The sequence below is a fragment of the Nerophis ophidion genome, linkage group LG16, assembly GCF_033978795.1.
Source record: "Nerophis ophidion isolate RoL-2023_Sa linkage group LG16, RoL_Noph_v1.0, whole genome shotgun sequence".
Taxonomy (NCBI): domain Eukaryota; kingdom Metazoa; phylum Chordata; class Actinopteri; order Syngnathiformes; family Syngnathidae; genus Nerophis; species Nerophis ophidion.
In genome coordinates this window covers 7,085,969-7,104,695 of record NC_084626.1, presented here as the reverse complement: position 1 = coordinate 7,104,695, position 18,727 = coordinate 7,085,969, and the positions used below count along the sequence as shown (strand labels likewise).

Below are 18,727 nucleotides of genomic sequence, written 5' to 3'. Positions count from 1 at the left end.
GCTATCATGCTGGCCGGGGGCATTTTTCCCAGTTTATTAGGGTAAGCACTCCAACTATTTCCAAATAGCTTTGCTCCGATTTCAACATTTACAGCGTCACGCCAACCTCATTCTCTCGGCTTTCGTCTGCTCCAACCTTTCAGCCTTCCTCGCTTTTAGAAGCAGTAGTACATCCTCCATATATTCAGCTTAAAAAAGAGGAGATTGTGAATCCTCATTTGTCCAAAAATAGTCGTCTTCGTTGTCTGTTACCAAGTCTGCCATGTTTAAAAAACACACTCGCGTTTGTTTCCGGAAGTAGGAACACACATTTGTTGCCAGAAGCTGGAAGTGCGTTGCTGTGGAAACAGAAATCAATTTGGGGAACAAATCAGTTTCAAATATTTAACATGACCAAAAACGGTAAATATTGTACATATTACATATTGTTATGAAGGTGTCTTACAACATTATATATATACTTGCAGTGTGTATGTAAAAACATATTACATATTCTTATGAAGGTATATGTTACTACATTATATACATAATTGCAGTGTGTATATTGTACATATTAAATATTGTTATGAAGGTGTCTGTTACTACATTATATATACTTGCAGTGTGCGTATGAAACATATGTCATATTGTTATGAAGGTGTTTGTTACTACATTATATATATATATATATATATATATATATATATATATATATATATATATATATACTTGAAGTGTGTAGATACAAAGTTTATGGAGGGTTTTAAAGTTGTTTTAGAGGCTTTGAAGGCTACAACGGTGATTGCCATTAGCCACATCTTCCAAGCAATTTTTTATCATCTTTAAAATCCTTTAAAAAAAAAAAAAAGCTTGTGTCTTTTTGTCCGTCAAAATGATTGTGAAAAATGGGCAACATTCCAAAATAAGTGCAGTTCCCCTTTAAACGCTCTTGCACTCCAATATGCAATTTGAACCCCTTTAGCTTTTAATTACAGCACACATTGTTCCCGCAAGTTTCTGCAATTTATGTCATGTTAGGATGTGTCATGCAACCTGCAAATGAAATAGCCGCACAAGACTTTTACCTCACTCTATAATCATCTTTCTTGTCATGGTCACATTGCTTTCAACCTCATTTGTCTGTTGTGTGTCTGTAGATATAGTCCTCACCTTATTACAGTGTAGTTATTGTGCAACACAGCTTGTTTCTGACCAAAGACACCAATTATCTCAAATATTCAAATCATAACAAAACCATTGCTCCTGTTTATTCAGAATGCAGTTGCATTTTTCGTAGTATTAAAATGAATTTGAGAAAAAGTGCATTCTTGAAATTGTCATTATTACAATGGTGACCACAGTAGAAACAAGACGCTGTCTTGTTTCTACTGTGGTAAAGTCCTGCTGATCTGACCTCACCTTGACACCTTCTTGTCCCTCTCAAGTTAGCAAATACTCACCTGTCTCATTTGCTTGCCTCCATCTCTTCCATATATTAGGACTTTTTGGGTCAGATGTTCTGTACTCTCGGGGAGATCGTCGGATCGCCAGCCAGCCGACTGGAGAAACCTCTTGGGTAAGTGACATTTTCAGCTGACTAAGTCAATTGCAGTAACAGAGAACTAAAGAGCCTACACTGAAAAAGAAAACAAATTTGAAAACATATTTGAATAAAGTCAATATTAAAGGAAAAAAATAATTTTGTTAAGAGAAAACACGAACAAACAGAAAACAATATTGCAACAGTGGTGGGGAAGGGGGCTCAATTTGGGAGCCAGGAAATAAAAAATAATAATATTATACATTTTACAACACAGAAACAATGATAATTGCAACAGAAGGTTGGGTCATCTGGTGTCAAAGCTGCAGCCCTTTTCAGAATCAGAAATCAGAATCAGAAACACTTTGTTAATCCCTGAGGAGAAATTACGATTTTCAGCACAATCCTATTCAAGATCACACAAACATTACAGGGAGACAGAACTGGATCGCTGACGGGTCTGCCAACTTCCAGCACCCCTTACAGAAAAGATGAGAAACAGGTGAACAATGAGGGGTGAGAACAAAAAAATCAGTCTAAACCTGGGCCCCTGGAGAGGGGGTCCAGACTGAGGCCAAGTTAAAGTGAAAGTACGAATGATTGTCACACTAGGTGTGGTGAAATTTTTCCTCTACATTTGACCCATTCCCTTGATCACCCCCTGGGAAGTGAGGGGAGCAGTGGGCAGCAGCGGTGCCGCGCCGGGGAATCATTTAGATTAGATTAGATTAGATTAGATAGTACTTTATTTATTCCGTAAGGAGAGTTCCTTCAGGAAAATTTAAATTTTCAGCACAATCCCATTCAAGTTTAGACAAACATTACAGGGAGACAGAACAGGATCGCTGACGGGTCTGCCGGCTTCCAGGGCCCCTTACAAAAAAGATGAGATAAAGGTAAACAAAGGGGGCCCTGGAGAGGAGGTGCAGACGGTATAGCTCGGTTGGTAGAGCGGCCGGGCCAGCAACTTTAGGGTTGCAGGTTCGAAACCCGCTTCAGCCATCCTAGTCATTGCCGTTGTGTCCTTGGGCAAGACACTTTACCCACCTGCTCCCAGTGCCACCCACACCGGTTTAAATATAAACATTAGATATTGGGTTTCACTATGTAAAGCGCTTTGAGTCACTAGAGAAACAGCGCTATATAAAATATAATTCAATTCAATTCAGACTGAGGCCAAGGGAAAAAAACAAATAAATAAAAAAAATAAAAAAACAACTCATTACCATGGTACACATCCCTCTTCCATGTGTGTAAGAGGGAAACACCAAACATCAAAGAACACAGAGGACATTAAAGACATTAAAGCAGCAGATACAACCAGACACTTCTACATACAGCTATGAATAAAAAGTAAAAGAAACATATCCACTGTGGTGGCCTCTGCGGTGTTCCACGCCATCGTCTGCTGGGGAGGAGGGAGCATGGTCAGAGACAGAAGCAGACCCAACAAAGCAACCAAGACAGCCGACTCCACTCTCGGCCAGTGTCCAGTCCGAATGGATGAGCGAGGATACGTCCAAGGTGACTGAGGTGTCCGACACCTGCTCACCCAGTCAAGACACCGCGAAGCCTCTCCGTCCCAGCGCTCAGTGCTAGCTCCGCAGCCCTGTCCCTTCATCCGCATCTCCTCCAGTACATCCAAACATACTCTGGTGTAGCAGACACCCAGCAGCTGGTCTCCATAGCCAAAAGGCTCCCGGGAGGCAGATCCAGAGGTCCACAAAAAAAGCACCACCCCTTGTCACACAGTCCCAAAGGGTCCCGGACCAAAAGGCAAAAAAATATAATAAGACATGAAAACAAGAGGGAAACACAAAAGGATGACACAAGAGCACAGAGCTCCTGCCTACAGCAGCCACTACAGCAGCGCCATCTTGGAAAAAAAAAAAAACAAAAAAAAAAATATGGTGATTTAACCCCAAATTGATGCTGAGTGCCAAGCAGGGAGGCATTGGGTCCCATTTTTATAGTCTTTGGTATGATTTGGCCGGGGTTATAACTCACAACCTACCGATCTCAGGGCGGACACTCTAACCACTGAGTAGGCCATAGCCATAGCACACATCCATCTTACATGTGTGTAAGAGGGACTCATTAAACATCAAAAAACACAAAGGACATTAAAGACATTAAAAGGGCAACCAGCCACTTCTACATACAGGTATGAATAAAAAGTAAAATAAACATATTCCACGCCATCGTCTGCTGGGATAGAGGGAGCATGGCCAGAGACAGGAGCAGACCCAACAAAGCAAAATAGGGAGCCGACTCCTCTCTCGGCCACCCACTAACTCAGCCAGCGTCCAGTCCGCATGGATGAGCGAGGATGCGTCTAAGTAGACTGAGGTTTCTGGTACCTGCTCATTCAGCCAAGTCACTGTGAAGCTTGTCCATCCTGGCGCTCAGCGCTAGTTCCGCAGCCCTGTCCCCCTATCCGCATCTCCTCCAGTCTCTTCAAACGGACTCAGGTGTGGCAGAGACCCAGCAGTTGGTCTCTATGGCCAAAAGGCTCCCGGGGGACAGATCCAAAGTCCACAAGAAAGCACCGCAGAAGTCACACAGTACCAAAAAGTCCCCAACCAAAAGGCAAATATATATATATATATATATGTATATATATATATATATATATATATATATATATATATATATATATATGACTTGTCCCGGGTGTACCCCGCCTTCCGCCCGATTGTAGCTAAGATAGGCGCCAGCGACCCCGAAAGGGAATAAGCGGTAGAAAATGGATGGATGGATATATTTATATATATATATTATTGGGTTTGTTGCGAGTGATCGACAAAGTCTGCGTGAGTATTTGATAACAAGTGCACACGTGGGTGGACAACCTTACTTTACTTTTCAGATTTGAACCGATATGATACCAATGAGTTTTGTAGTTATTATTGTGTAATGTGCTTTTATACTTTGGAGGAAGTTACATCTTCAATGGTGTTGTACCCGTTGCAATGACAATCGGGACATTTATATTATATTCCATTCTCGATACGCTGAAGCAGACCTGGGCAAATTTAGGCCCTGGGGCCGCATGCGGCCCGTTGAGCTTTTCAATCTGGCCCGCCCGACATCCATCCATCTTCTTCCGCTTATCTGAGGTCCGGTCGCGGTGGCAGCAGCCTAAGCAGGGAAGCCCAGCCACTTAGTCCAGCTCTTCCCGGGGGATTCTGAGGCGTTCCCAGGCGATTCTGAGGCGTTCCCAGGCCAGCCAGGAGATATAGTCTTCCGAACGTGTCCTGGGTCTTCCCCGTGGCCTCCCTAGGGAGGCGTTCGGGTGGCATCCTGACCAGATGCCTGAACCACCTCGTCTGGCTCCTCTTGATGTGGAGGAGCAGCAGCTTTACTTTGAGCTCCTCCCGGATGGCAGAGCTTCTCACCCTATCTCTAAAGGAGAGCCCCGCCACCCTCATTTTGGCCGCTTATACCCGTGATCTTGTCTTTTCGGTCATGACCAGAAGCTCATGAACACAAATGAAGATGGGAACGTAGATCAACCGGTAAATTGAGAGTTTTGCCTTACGGCTAAGCTCTTTCTTCACCACAACGGATCGATACAACGTCCGCATTACTGAAGACGCCGCACCGATCCGCCTGTCGATCTCACGATCCACTCTTCCCCCACTCGTGAACAAGACTCCTAGGTACTTGAACTCCTCCACTTGGGGCAGAGTCTCCTCCCCAACCCAGAGATGGCACTCCCCCCTTTTCCGGGCGAGAACCATGGACTCGGACTTGGAGGTGCTGATTCTCATTCCGGTCGCTTCACACTCGGCTGCGAACCGATCCAGTGAGAGCTGAAGATCCCGGCCAGATGAAGCCAACAGGACCACATCGTCTGCAAAAAGCAGTGATCTAATCCCGCGGCCACTAAACCGGAACCCCTCAATGTTTCGTGCTGCAATCAAAAAACAATTTTGGCATTAAATAAGGCAATAAGTAATAAGTAAGCAAACTAAGGCTCCTGTCTGCTGACGTATGAAGTATTCATGTTGTGTCATTTCGCATTCTATTATTTTTTCAAAATTATGATGGATTATTAATCTACTTCTTCATTTAATGTTAATATCTGTTTACATTCTGTTTTAACATGTTCTATCTACACTTCTGCTCAAATGTAATAATCATTTATTTTTCTGTTGTTTGATACTTTATATAAGTTTCGGCTGATACTACATATTTCGGTTGATACTACATATTTCGGTATCAATCCAATACCAAGTCGTTACAGGATCATACGTTGGTCATAATTAAAGTTCTCATGTAATTTCCTGACTTTAGAAACAATAGAAAAATCACAAGAGGTTTTGAAACAATAGAAATATTGATGTAATCAATGTAGAATCGACTATATGCGGCTCTTGTACTTGGTATCGTTACAGTCGATATTTGTATAGATGCACCCATTGTTTACATACATGAGCGCTAGCTTGCTGTTAGCGTTGAGATATTGTATCCTAATATGGTGTGTAGTGAAGCATGTTGAGCTGTTCCTCATCCTTCAGGGATGATACTTGTAAGAAGTGTAATTCATTTGTTGCCGCGGAGGCGAGGATTAGTGATTTAGAAGTAGCTAAAACACTGTTGACTGCGGATGGACGTTAACCGTTAGCTAGCATCTCTTCCAGAGTGGCACTTCAACTTTATAGTTAATTTTTAAGCCAAAATGCACCCATTCTCTCTTTTGAGTCAACCAACCTGTGTTTGCCTGTAAGTACATTGTGTGTATGCGTTGAATATGCAATAGTATGCTCGTTTTACCAGCAATTTCACAACGTGACAACGGTGTGCTGTCATTTACGGGGGGAAAAAAGCAGTATATTTTTACCGCGGTACTTTATTAGTGCTGGTATACCGTAAAACCATAGTGGCAAGCATGTCGGCCTCACGGTCAGGAGGTTTGCGTGTATTTTCATATTTTCATACTCTCCAGGGGCCCAATGTAACAACAGTTACGTGCATTTCCTACTAAAAATAGACGTACGTTAGAATCTAGAAAACTAGCTACGTAAATAAAAATTAAGATACATTAAAGTGTACACACGCCGAAAACCGAGCCCGTTTCTTCATCACATCACAATTGTTATATATTATGTGTGTAATCTATGGATAGACTTGCGGAACCACTTGGTAAACCTGCATATATGGTTTGTTTGGGGTTTACTTCCACACACCTCACAAGTGCACATACAAAAGTACATATGAACTGTTAGGACACAGCGTCCTCTTGTGCAGACATATCACAACTCACCACTTAATGTTGACAACACAATCATATTTTATTTTTGTTTTTACTCATAAACAGTACATTGCTTACAATACTTGAGAAAGGGAGTAGACTGTCCCAAACCCTGGAGCCAGCCAAGGTGTTATTCTGACCTTGCCTTGAGACTTGGCTCCTTTACTATGATAACATAAACAAAGCAACAGTTCAACAGACTCTAGATCAATAGTCTTTCTATGGTCTTAAGTGTCCATTGGTCTTATCTGAAAAGTCTTAAGGACTGGAACGTTCCAGTGGCCAAGTAATGTGGTGGGTAGGTTACCTCTGAAGCTTCATTGTGAGGTTGCCTACCCCCTGGATCAGGCGATGAAGAGGCAGTAGATCCGGTTGTCATGCTCTCCCGGTCCATGATGGCATCATGATGCATATGAAGCTCCCTGTCCTCTGGAACCTCAGACTCCACCCCTCGGGACAACATCTGGTCTGCATAACGCCTCCACTGCTGTGACGACCCCACCTTGGCGGTGTAGTAAACCGGTCCAATCTCAGCCAAGAGAAAAAGAGGAAAGATTGTCCAATTCTTTCCTCCAACATAATCCCGCACCAGCACCTCCTCTCCAGTGGTAAACGACCTTGCTTTTGCATGCAGCTGTCGACGTGCACACTGCATCAATTGTGTCTTCTCCACCTCTAATGTTGTAGATCCAGACGAGACCGCAACTTGCGATGCATAAAAAGCATGAATGGGCCTCCTTGGTCGTGGAATGAGGAGTATTGTGCTACTGGAGAATGAATGTGTCCAGTCTGTGTTGAATAGGCATTGTTCCCTTGGACCGCTTCAATTAATTTTTGAAAGTTTGCACAAAGCGTTTCGCAAGGCCATTGGTGGCAGGGTGTTATGGTGCAGAACACACATGCCATTGCACTTCATGAAGTTGGCAAATTCGAAAGATTTAAACTGCCTGCCATTATCACTTACTAAGACTTCAGGGAGACTGTTTTGGCAAAGTAATTCTCTTAACACTGTCTTAGCATTTGTGTTAGCACTCATTAGGTGCACTTCAGGCTACTTTGAATGTGCATCCACGATCACAAAGAACACGTGTCCCTGAAAAGGGCCAGCAAATTCCACATGCATTCGTTGCAATGGAGATCCGGGCCATGTCCAAGGATGCAGGGGTGATGGGCCAGGAGCCCTATGGGTGAGTTGGCAGTAGTGACACATTTTGAACAGCTGTTCTATTTGTGGGTCAATCCCAGGCCACTACATACAGCTGTGAGCAACAGATTTCATTTGAAGCTCAGCCAACACTTTGGGTCTCAGGTTTAGTGGTATGATCACCCAGATACCCCACATCAGGCAGTCTTGTTGGATAGAGAGTTCATCCTTTCTACTGATGAAAGAGGCCAGGGAGCTGTCCCCCACCTGAGCTCTTGGGAAATGTCCTGTTGAGACCATTTCCAGCACCTGGGCCAGAATGGGGTCGGCTCTACTTTCCCTGCTGATGTTCTTGGAGGTAATTGGCATCACTTCTAGATGTTTGATGTGGAAGCTGTCCACAGCTGACAACTTCTTCTCCAGCACTGATGGTAGTGGCATAGAATGCATGCCCAAGATGGGCTGCTTCCCTGTACTGTATGCCGTAATCATGGGCAGCCAACAAGAGAGCCCATCTCTGTATTCTTGCCGCCGCCATGGAGAGAATGGCTTTGCTAGGACTCTGGATGGACCTTAGCCGACGATTAGTGAGCAGTGTGAATATCCGACCATAAAGGTAGTGATGGAGTTTCCGGAGTCCAAAAATGATTGCAAGAGCTTCCCGCTCGATATGCGCATATTTCTGCTCTGCCTTACTCAATGTACGTGATGCGAACGCTATAAGCCTCTCTTGACCATTTGACAGGATGTGGGAAATCGCACCACTCACTCCACAAGGAGAGGCATCACAAGCCAAAGGTATGGGGAGGTGTGCATTAAAGTGAATCAAGACCTCTTGAGAGAAGCAGTTTGTCCTTTGCTTCGTTGAATGCTTTCTCGCACTCTTCTATCCACTGCCACCTCTGCTTTTGCTGAGCAGCACGTTAAGTGGGCTGACGACAGATGACAGATTCGGAATAAATCTGTGGTAGTGATTAATTAGCCCCGAAAATTATCGCAGCTGACTTACATTGGTCGGTGCCGGAGCCTTAACTATTGCTCTGACTTTCTCTGGGGACTTGTGCAAGTCTTAGGCGTTGATGACAAGGCCTACATACTCTAGGGAATCTTGAAGGTATGCCAAGGGCTACGTGAGATTTTTTAAAATATTCTAAAAATAGCTACAATTCAAAAATCCTTTATAAATACATTTATTGAATAATACTTCAACAAAATATGGATGTAAGTTCATAAACTGTGAAAAAAAAAATACAACAATTCAGTGTTGACAGCTAGATTTTTTTGTGGACATGTTCCATAAATATTGATGATAAAAATGTATTTTTTTGTGAAGAAATGTTTAGAATTAAGTTCATGAATCCAGATGGATCTCTATTACAATCCCCAAGGAGGGCACTTTAAGTTGATGATTACTTCTATGTGTAGAAATATTTATTTATAATTGAATCACTTGTTTATTTTTCAACAAGTTTTTAGTTTTTTTTATATCTTTTTTTCCAGATAGTTCAAGAAAGACCACTACAAATGAGCAATATTTTGCACTGTTATAAAATGTAATAAATCATAAGCTGACGACATAGTGCTGTATTTTACTTCGTTATCTCTTTTTTTTTATCCAAAAATGCTTTGCTCTGATTAGGGGATACTTGAATTCAAAAAATGTTCACAGGGGGTACATCAATGAAAAAAGGTTGAGAACCACTGCCCTAGACCATAGATAATTAATTTGCGGGCTGAATCTGGCCCGCTGGCCTTGACTTTGACGCATAGGACCTAATTAAAAAAGCTCAGTGTTACTGTTCCGTGGCCAAAAATATTCAATGTTCTTGTTAAATAAAACATCTGCCTTGTTTTAATGAATACTTGGGCCTACTACGCTACTGTATTTTAACGTCGAGCATTGTGGTGGCCATGTGTTTTCTTGGATGGTACTTGGTGAAAAAAGTACCAACACACACACAACATAAATGTTGTTGGCACCTGTGGAAGCGCGCGTACACGAACATTGCCCTCTTCGCAACGATGAATTTAAACTTTTTACCCGGCTTAAACGGAAAATAAATACCTGTGGGTTTGCGCGTGCGCTCACTTTGCCCTGTTAATCCCTCTCGGTATAATTAGGTAGCAGCCGTTGTGCTCGCTCATTAGGAGAATGAACTGTTGCAAGCAGAGACCAACACAACATGGGAAAGCTGATGAGAATTAACAGTTGGTGTGAATAAAAGTGTAAAATGAGAATCAGGAATGTATTATTGTGTAGCTGTGGTCTGCCGACTGTATCATTTATACCATTTCCGACTACGGTAAGACCACTGAGGCACAACATAAACAGCAAGAATCATTTCAGATGAATTGTGTACAGTACATATCATTAGAGTGTATCTCTTGTGTCAGAAGTTAACCAAACCCTCATTATTATGAGACATGGAAAAAGAAGGCCATTTTTCTTTCATTATTCTTTCTATATTGCCATTGGAACTACAAGTAATTTCAAAGCATACTTTTTTTTTTTTTACAATTAAATACTTTGTTTTGTTTACTGCTGGTGTATTTTGAGATGTCTGTTTAGTGCACGTCTGCATAAACTACAAATGCATGTCCATAAATGACCGCCATAACCACAACACCAGGGGGGCTCCACAAACCATGTTAAACCCAGATTCCGATCTAACGAAGGTCTTAACGCATTCTCCTTCTATGCCACATCAATATGGAATGCACTCCCAAAAGGTGTAAAAGAAAGTGCATCTCTATCCTCCTTCAAAACCGCACTAAAAGAACACCTCAACCTTGAACTAGCACCGTCCCCCCTCCACATCCCACCTCCCCGGGTTGTAAATAATCCAATGAAAATAACAAATGTATATACTTGTTATTATGCTTTCTGATTTCGTTTTGTCCACTACTTGCTGTACATATCCTACCAAGTCAGCCCTACACTGTTTCAATGTCCATTTCTCAAATGAGGCAATTATTGATGACTGAAGTGCTGATATAAACCAAACCAAACACCCCTCCCCCCAACCCCTCTTCCACATCCCACCGCCCGGATTCTAAAAAATGTATATAATTCAATGTATATACTCTGATGATTAACTTGTGTGATGACTGTATTATGCTGATAGTATATATTCGTACCATGAATTGATTTACGTGGACCGCGATTTAAACTAGTTGAAAAACTAATTCGGGTGTTACTGTTTGGTCGTCAATTGTACGGAATACGTACTGTACAATGCAATCTACTAAAAAAAGTTTAAAAAAATCAACATAGACAACAACGATGTATCCCCAATCATTAGAGTGAAGTACTTAAGTTATCGAAAAGTGTATTTTTTATTTTTGCGCTGACCACTGCCGATGTTGAGAAAAAAAAGGCCTTTTTAAATCAAGAAAATGATCCTTGAGAGTACATTTACCGTATTTTTCGGATTATAAGTCGCTCTGAAGTATACGTCGCACCGGCCGATAATGCATAATAAAGAATATATGTCGCACTGGAGTATAAGTCACATTTTTGTGGGAAGTTTATTTGATAAAATCCAACACCAAGAATAAACATTTGAAAGGCAATTTAAGATAAACAAAGAATAGTGAACAATAGGCTGAATAAGTGTACGTTATATGACGCGTAAATAACCAACTGAAAACGTGCCTTGTATGTTAACGTAACATATTATGGTAAGAGTCATTCAAATAACTATAACATATAGAACATGCTATACGTTTACCAAACAATCTGTCACTCCTAATCAATAAATCCGATGAAATCTTCCTCAATGTCACTTCCAAACAGCTCTGCCAACTCCAAAGGTATGCGCTGCTTCCTCTTGTCGTTTTCTGCTGCATATTTCACTACGTCCAGCTTGTAATCTGCATTACATTATTTCCTTTTCGGTCCAATTTTTCTTGAGCCCTTCTCGGTTTTTATAAGTTACCGCCAACGATGAAATGATCCATTTTAATAACTACGGCGGTAGCATATAGCATATAGTAATTACCATTCCATGACCCACAATACACTTCTGCCATGACCCTCCCTCGCCAAATTCTTATTGGTTGACGTGTATGTGACGATTGCTGACGTGTGTGTGAAGATTGCTGACATTTTCTACGTCACTTCCGCGAACGCGATAGATAATATTATTTGATGTTTTACGGTAATGTGTTAATAATTTCACACATAAATTGCTCCGGAGTATATGTCACACCCCTGGCCAAACTATGAAAAAAACTGCGATTTATAGTCCGAAAAATATGGTACACAGCTGGCAAAAGCTGTTAAAGTAGCAGTGGAGGGGGAAATAAACAAGTTGACTCCACATGCTTCATTGTGTGTTATTGTATCCAATTGTATTTTCCATAAACAAAGAGTGCGAAATTACCGTCTCAACATCACAAATCCAGTCGGCCATTTTGAATAATCCGCTCCCAACATCTTCAGTAATTTCCCTAGTTTCTACGTCACTGTTGTAACGCTTCTGCACTCTGACCATATTATTAGATCAGTCATACAGGAAATACGCATACATTGGAAAGAGATGTTCATCATTCACAATAAATACATTAAATTCTGTTTGTCTATGGATGTTACGCACCACTTAATCCTGGGTACCATTTGGGCAGGGTTTGATGAGTTAGTGACGCAATCCTAATACATATTCAAAAAGCATATGTACTAAGAACACATATGCTTTTTGTTATGCATTCTAAATCGTGTATAAATATCCAACAATTGAGTCAACAGATCTCCCGTCCAAAGGCAAAACCCAGTAACTCAATTTTGGTCAAAACTGAGCTGATAATAATTTTGGAGTTCCATTAGTGTATGCGATATTGTAATTTGTTCCGTAAGTAAGCTGTTACGCGCATGGCAGGACCTAGCAACTACCACATAACCGCGTAGATACAACAGAAAAACCTAGTATCTCAAGGGACCAATCGAAGCTTCTTTGTCAGTCGCCTTATTGTCTTTAATGAGACATTTGCACGAATGGGGGCCGACGGTCAACCTGATTATGTGATATTATGGCACGAGGGGATATTTGGAAGATTGGCCCAGGACGTTGAAAGCACCTTCATTAAATGTATTGTTCTTGATTCTTCCCCTTGCATACACTTTTGGGCAGATAACTGTGGAGGTCAAAATGAAAACTGGACGCTGTACACGGGTCTTGCCCAATGTGCAAACGCAGAATGGGGCCCACCCGAGATTGTGATAAAATATCTGGAGAAAGGGCACACGTTCATGAGAGCAGATTCAATCCATGGCTCAATCGGCAAGAAAATGAAAGCTCAAGAAAACATCTATACGTTTGATGACTATGTAGATCTTTGTAAGACAGCATCAAGATAGATTGGTTTTCCTTTGTTTTCTCAAAATCAGCTAGAAGTGAGTTACTAGGTTTTGCCTTTGGACAGGAGAGATGGAGGGTTCTCTGTTGTGTTCATTATACTCCCTAAAAACATCCAGACGGAGCCAACAATACTCAATTTAAATGTTGTGACCTGAACATTAACCAAATACAAGTGATATCGTTATTATAAGCGCGAACGCAGAAAGACTAATTTAGCAGCACATTGATAGCAGTGAGCTAATGCTAGCTTACGCTGCTGTTGTTGACACACTGAACTCACGGCTGCTTCTGCTGGGTCTCAAACTTGTTAAAGGAAATTCGAGATTATAATTCATGCACCTCTCAACTACTAGTAGACAAATCTACCAGCATATTTGAAATGATTTCTTGTGCCTTTTACATCATCCATGAGAGATGAAACATCTTCTAAAACAAACCAACAGTCCAGTTGCGATCCATTGAATGCCCTGAGAGTACAATGATCTGGATGAATGAGAACATCCATAGACAAACAGAATTGAATGTATTTATTGTCAATGTGAAAGGTACATATTGAAGTTGAAATCTCCTCCAAAGTAAAAAAAGGACATCACACGATTATAATCCCTATAACACACACAGTAACGAATGATAGATTATGATAGATGAATAGTACGAAACACCACCTCAAATTTCTTTGACTAAATGACACCCATAATATACAAATCCCGTTTCCATATGAATTAGGAAATTGTGTTGGATATAAATATAAACGGAATACAATGATTTTCAACCCATAATCAATTGAATGCACTACAAAGATAAGATATTTGATGTTCAATCTCATAAACTTGTTTTTTTTTTTGCACATAATAATTATATTAGAATTTCATGGCTGCAACATGTGCCAAAGTAGTTGGGAAAGGGCATGTTCACTACTGTGTTACATCACCTTTTCTTTTAACAACACTCAATAAACGTTTGGGAGCTGAGGAAAATAATTGTTGAAGCTTTGAAAGTGGAATTCTTTCCCATTCTTGTTTTATGTAGAGTTTCAGTCGTTCAACAGTCCGGGGTCTTCGCTGTTGTATTTTACGCTTCATAATGCGCCACACACTTTCGATGGGAGACAGGTCTGGACTGCAGCCAGGCCAGGAAAGTATCCGCACTCTTTTACTACGAAATCACACTGTTGTAACACGTGGCTTGGCATTGTCTTTCTGAAATAAACAGGGGCGTCCATGATAGCATTGCTTGGATGACAACATATGTCGCTCCCAAACCTGTGTGGACCGTTCAGCATTAATGGTGCTTTTCACAGTGTGTCAGTTACCCATGCCTTTGGCACTAATACACCCCCATACCATCACAGATGCTGGCTTTCGAACTTTGCGCCTATAACTATTCGGACGGTTATTTTCCTCTTTGGTCCGGAGGACACCACGTCCACAGTTTCCAAATATAATTTGAAATGTGGACTTGTCAGACCACAGAACACTTTTCCACTTTGCATCAGTCCATCATAGATGGTGTAGCGACCAACTGTAGTTACAGACAGTGGTTTTATGAAGTGTTCCTGAGCCCATGTGGTGATGTCATTTACACACAGATTTTGGTTTTTGATGCAGTACCACATGAGGGCTCGAAGGTCCGTAATATCATCACTTACGTGCAGTGATTTCTCCAGATTCTCTGAACCTTTTGATGATTTTACGGATCGTAGATGGCAACATCCCTAAATTCTTTGCAATAGCTTGTTGAGAAATGTTGTTCTAAAACTGTTCGACAATTTGCTTACACCGGCGGTGAGGGATGCCGTCAAGCTGAAGAAAGAGTCCTATCGGGTTCTTTTGGCTCAGAGGACTCCGACAGGCCAAACGGTGTGCGGCTTCAGCGGTTGCCGAGGCAAAAACTCGGACATGGGAGGAGTTCGGGGAATCCATGGAAAATGACTTCCGGGCTACTTCGAAGAGATTCTGGACCACCATCCGCCGCCTCAGGAAGCAGTACACTGTCCACATTGTGTATGGTGCGGATGGTGTTCCGCTGACCTCAACTGCGGATGTTTTGGATAAGTGGAAAGAATACTTCGAAGACTTCCTCAATCCCACCAACACGTCTTCCTATGTGGAAGCAGTGCCAGGGGAATATGTGGTGGCCTCTCCTATTTCTGGGGCTGAGGTTGCTGAGGTAGTTAAAAAGCTCCTCGATGGCAAGGCCCCAGGCGTGAATGAGATCCGCCCGGAGTTCCTTAAGGCTCTGGATGCTGTGGGGCTGTCTTGGTTGACAAGACTCTGCAACATCGCGTTAACATCGGGGGCGGTACCTCTGGATTGGCAGGTGGTGGTCCCTCTCTTTAAGAAGGGGGCCCGGAGGGTCTGTTCCAACTATCGTCGGATCACACTTCTCACCCTTCCCGGTAAGGTTTATTCAGGTGTACTGGAGAGGAGGCTACGCCGGATAGTCTAACCTCGGATTCAGGAGAAACAGTGTGGTTTTTGTCCTGGTCGTGGAACTGTGGACCAGCTCTATACTCTCGGCAGGGTTCTTGAGGGTGCATGGGAGTTTGCCCAACCTGTGTTCATGTGCTTTGTGGACTTGGAGAAGGCATTCGACCGTGTACCCCGGGAAGTCCTGTGGGGAGTGGTCAGAGAGTATGGGGTATCGGACTGTCTTATTGTGGCTGTCCGCTCCCTGTACGATCAGTGTCAGAGCTTGGTCTGGATTGCCAGCAGTAAGTCGGACACGTTTCCAGTGAGGGTTGGGTTCCAAGGCCTCCCTTTGTCACCGATTCTATTCATAACTTTTATGGACAGAATTTCTAGACGCATTGCTTCATCTGGCTGGGATCTTCAGCTCTCACTGCTGAAGTGTGAAGTGTTTGATGAGCATTCCTCAACTTTATTAGTATTTATTGCCACCTTTCCCAACTTCTTTGTCCCGTGTTGCTGGCATTCTTTGTCACGTGTTGCTGGCATCAAATTTTAAAGTTAATGTTTATTCGCAAACAAAAACATGTTTATCAGTTTGAACATCAAATATGTTGTCTTTGTAGCATATTCAACTGAATATGGGTTGAAAATGATTTGCAAATCATTGTATTCCGTTTATATTTACATCTAACACAATTTCCCAATTCAAATGGAAACAGGGTTGGTATTTGAAATAAATGATGTAGGATTTTCAATGTGTACTAGAAACATTTAATAAAAAAAAAAAATGTTAAGAGTTATTCAACATATCTCGGGGCTTCACAGTGGAAGAGGAGTTAGTGTGTCTGCCTCACAATATGAACGTCCTGAGTAATCCTAGGTTCAATCCCGGGCTCGGGATCTTTCTGTGTGGAATTTGCATGTCCTCACCGTCAACATCTCTGTTCGGTTCTACATCAACAAAATGCCGAAGCAATCATTTTCAAATCAACACCGTATGAAAAAAAAATCAACAACAGAAGGAGATAATGTCCGCACAGACTGACCACATAGCTGCTCATTTTTATGTGACACTTATTGAAATATCTTGTGTGACATCATGCCAAGAGTGCACTTTATTTGTTTTAGACTATTGTAGTGGCGCTCTGTACAAAAAGTGCACTTTAATTTAGTGTTGTTTTAATATGTCAACTTAGTGACATCATGCACAAAAGTGCACTAATAGCTTGTTTTAAAATGTCTCTGACAATCTTGCACTTTCTGTTTTGAAATGACATTAATGTCCGTGCCACTGCTTAATAACGGTTTAATAAATAAACCTTCGGCCAATTGACTTAGTTGTGATTTCCCTCTCTGCATGAAAGTTTAAAATGAGCATATATTAATGCAGTATGAACAAGAATGTTTTAATGTAGACACATAGAATCATCATACTGCTGTGTTCATTCAAGGCTAAGGAACATATTGAGATATATATCGTGTATCGTGACATGGCCTAAAAATCTCGAGATATTAACAAAAGGCCATATCGCCCAACCCTAGTTTAAGACTTCGTATGGTAATTAGAAAATAGCAATGCAAATATAATTTCTGTAACATCCCATAAGCCATGTTTTTTTCCAAGGTCTGTGATACAAACAGACGGTAACAACCACACTGCCATGGTTGAACACATGAATTAAGTCCTGAGGATGAATTAACTGCTTATTTTAGCTGTGCAGCTTCAAGTGTCTTGGCTCAGACCACAAACATCCAACGCTGCTCCCCTGCATAGATGCAGCTCCAATCTCCACTTCAGTCAAAACAGGCAGAAAAATAATCACTTGACTTTTCCTCCTTGGCACCCTTCAAGCATGGCACTCTGCACGATTGTTATTCCAACACATGAGAGAAATAACGGAAGGCTCACTGCTTCAGTATTGAGCTGCAAATGTGCCAGTCGGAGACCAAAGAGTGATAGGTGCACGTGGGCCGAGGCAGGCTATTAGGATGCAGACTTTGTCTGTTTGCAACAATTGGCCTGGAGTTTGTAAGCAGGCAAAGTATATGTACGGATGTCACTATTAGAGTTCACTGCTTTCTTTCTTTTAAACAGTTGAAGGTCAAAGATGTTCTTAAAAGTCAATTTTACAGCGTTGGTCTCACTGCCAGTCAATCGAGAGAATGATTACCGAGGGGGAAGTCTTCGTCCTCTTTATTGTACAAGGCCAGACAAGTCTAGTGTGTTCAAAGTTCACTAAATGCAGCTGGAAAAGCTGACTTTCTTGGAGATTTTCGAGGTTTGTTTTTTAATTTGTGTCGCTAAACTATTCGTCTTGTTGGCGCCTTAGTTCCTGTAAGCTATTTATTTTACCCAATCCCGTACTATGACTTCTGTTGTTGGCCTGCATGAACTTTGAACATGAACATGTCAGACTAAACAAGATCAAAGGAGCGATTTGCAAGCGTCACTGAAGTTGCAAGGGAAATGTAGAACGCTGCCCTAAGATGTTAAAGTGACCACTCCAATCATTCTAAATCAATTCCAAATTTTGTAAAATCTATTAAATAAATATATATATATATGTACATATAAATATATTGATAATATATGAAAAAAGTAATATAAATATATTAAATATATACAGTGGGGCAAAAAAGTATTTAGTCAGCCACCGATTGTGCAAGTTCTCCCACTTAAAATGATGACAGAGGTCTGTAATTTTCATCATAGGTACACTTCAACTGTGAGAGACAGAATGTGAAAAAAAATCCAGGAATTCACATTGTAGGAATTTTAAATAATTTATTTGTAAATTATGGTGGAAAATAAGTATTTGGTCAACCATTCAAAGCTCTCACTGATGGGAGGAGGTTTTGGCTCAAAATCTCACGATACATGGCTCCATTCATTCTTTCCTTTACACGGATCAATCGTCCTGTCCCCTTAGCATAAAAACAGCCCCAAAGCATGTTTCCACCCCCATGCTTCACAGTAGGTATGGTGTTCTTGGGATGCAACTCAGTATTCTTCTTCCTCCAAACACGACGAGTTGAGTT

General features: G+C 41.5%; 1 protein-coding gene across 2 annotated transcripts in view; it reads left to right on the top strand.

The window, feature by feature from the left end:
• Positions 1-18,727, top strand: part of cpne5b (copine Vb) — a 437,932-nt gene that overhangs the window by 125,878 nt on the left and 293,327 nt on the right. For both annotated transcript variants that reach the window (XM_061922666.1, XM_061922665.1), the window contains one exon: positions 1,479-1,555. In XM_061922666.1, coding sequence (XP_061778650.1) covers positions 1,479-1,555 — 77 coding nt within the window. The remainder of the gene's footprint in view (positions 1-1,478; positions 1,556-18,727) is intronic.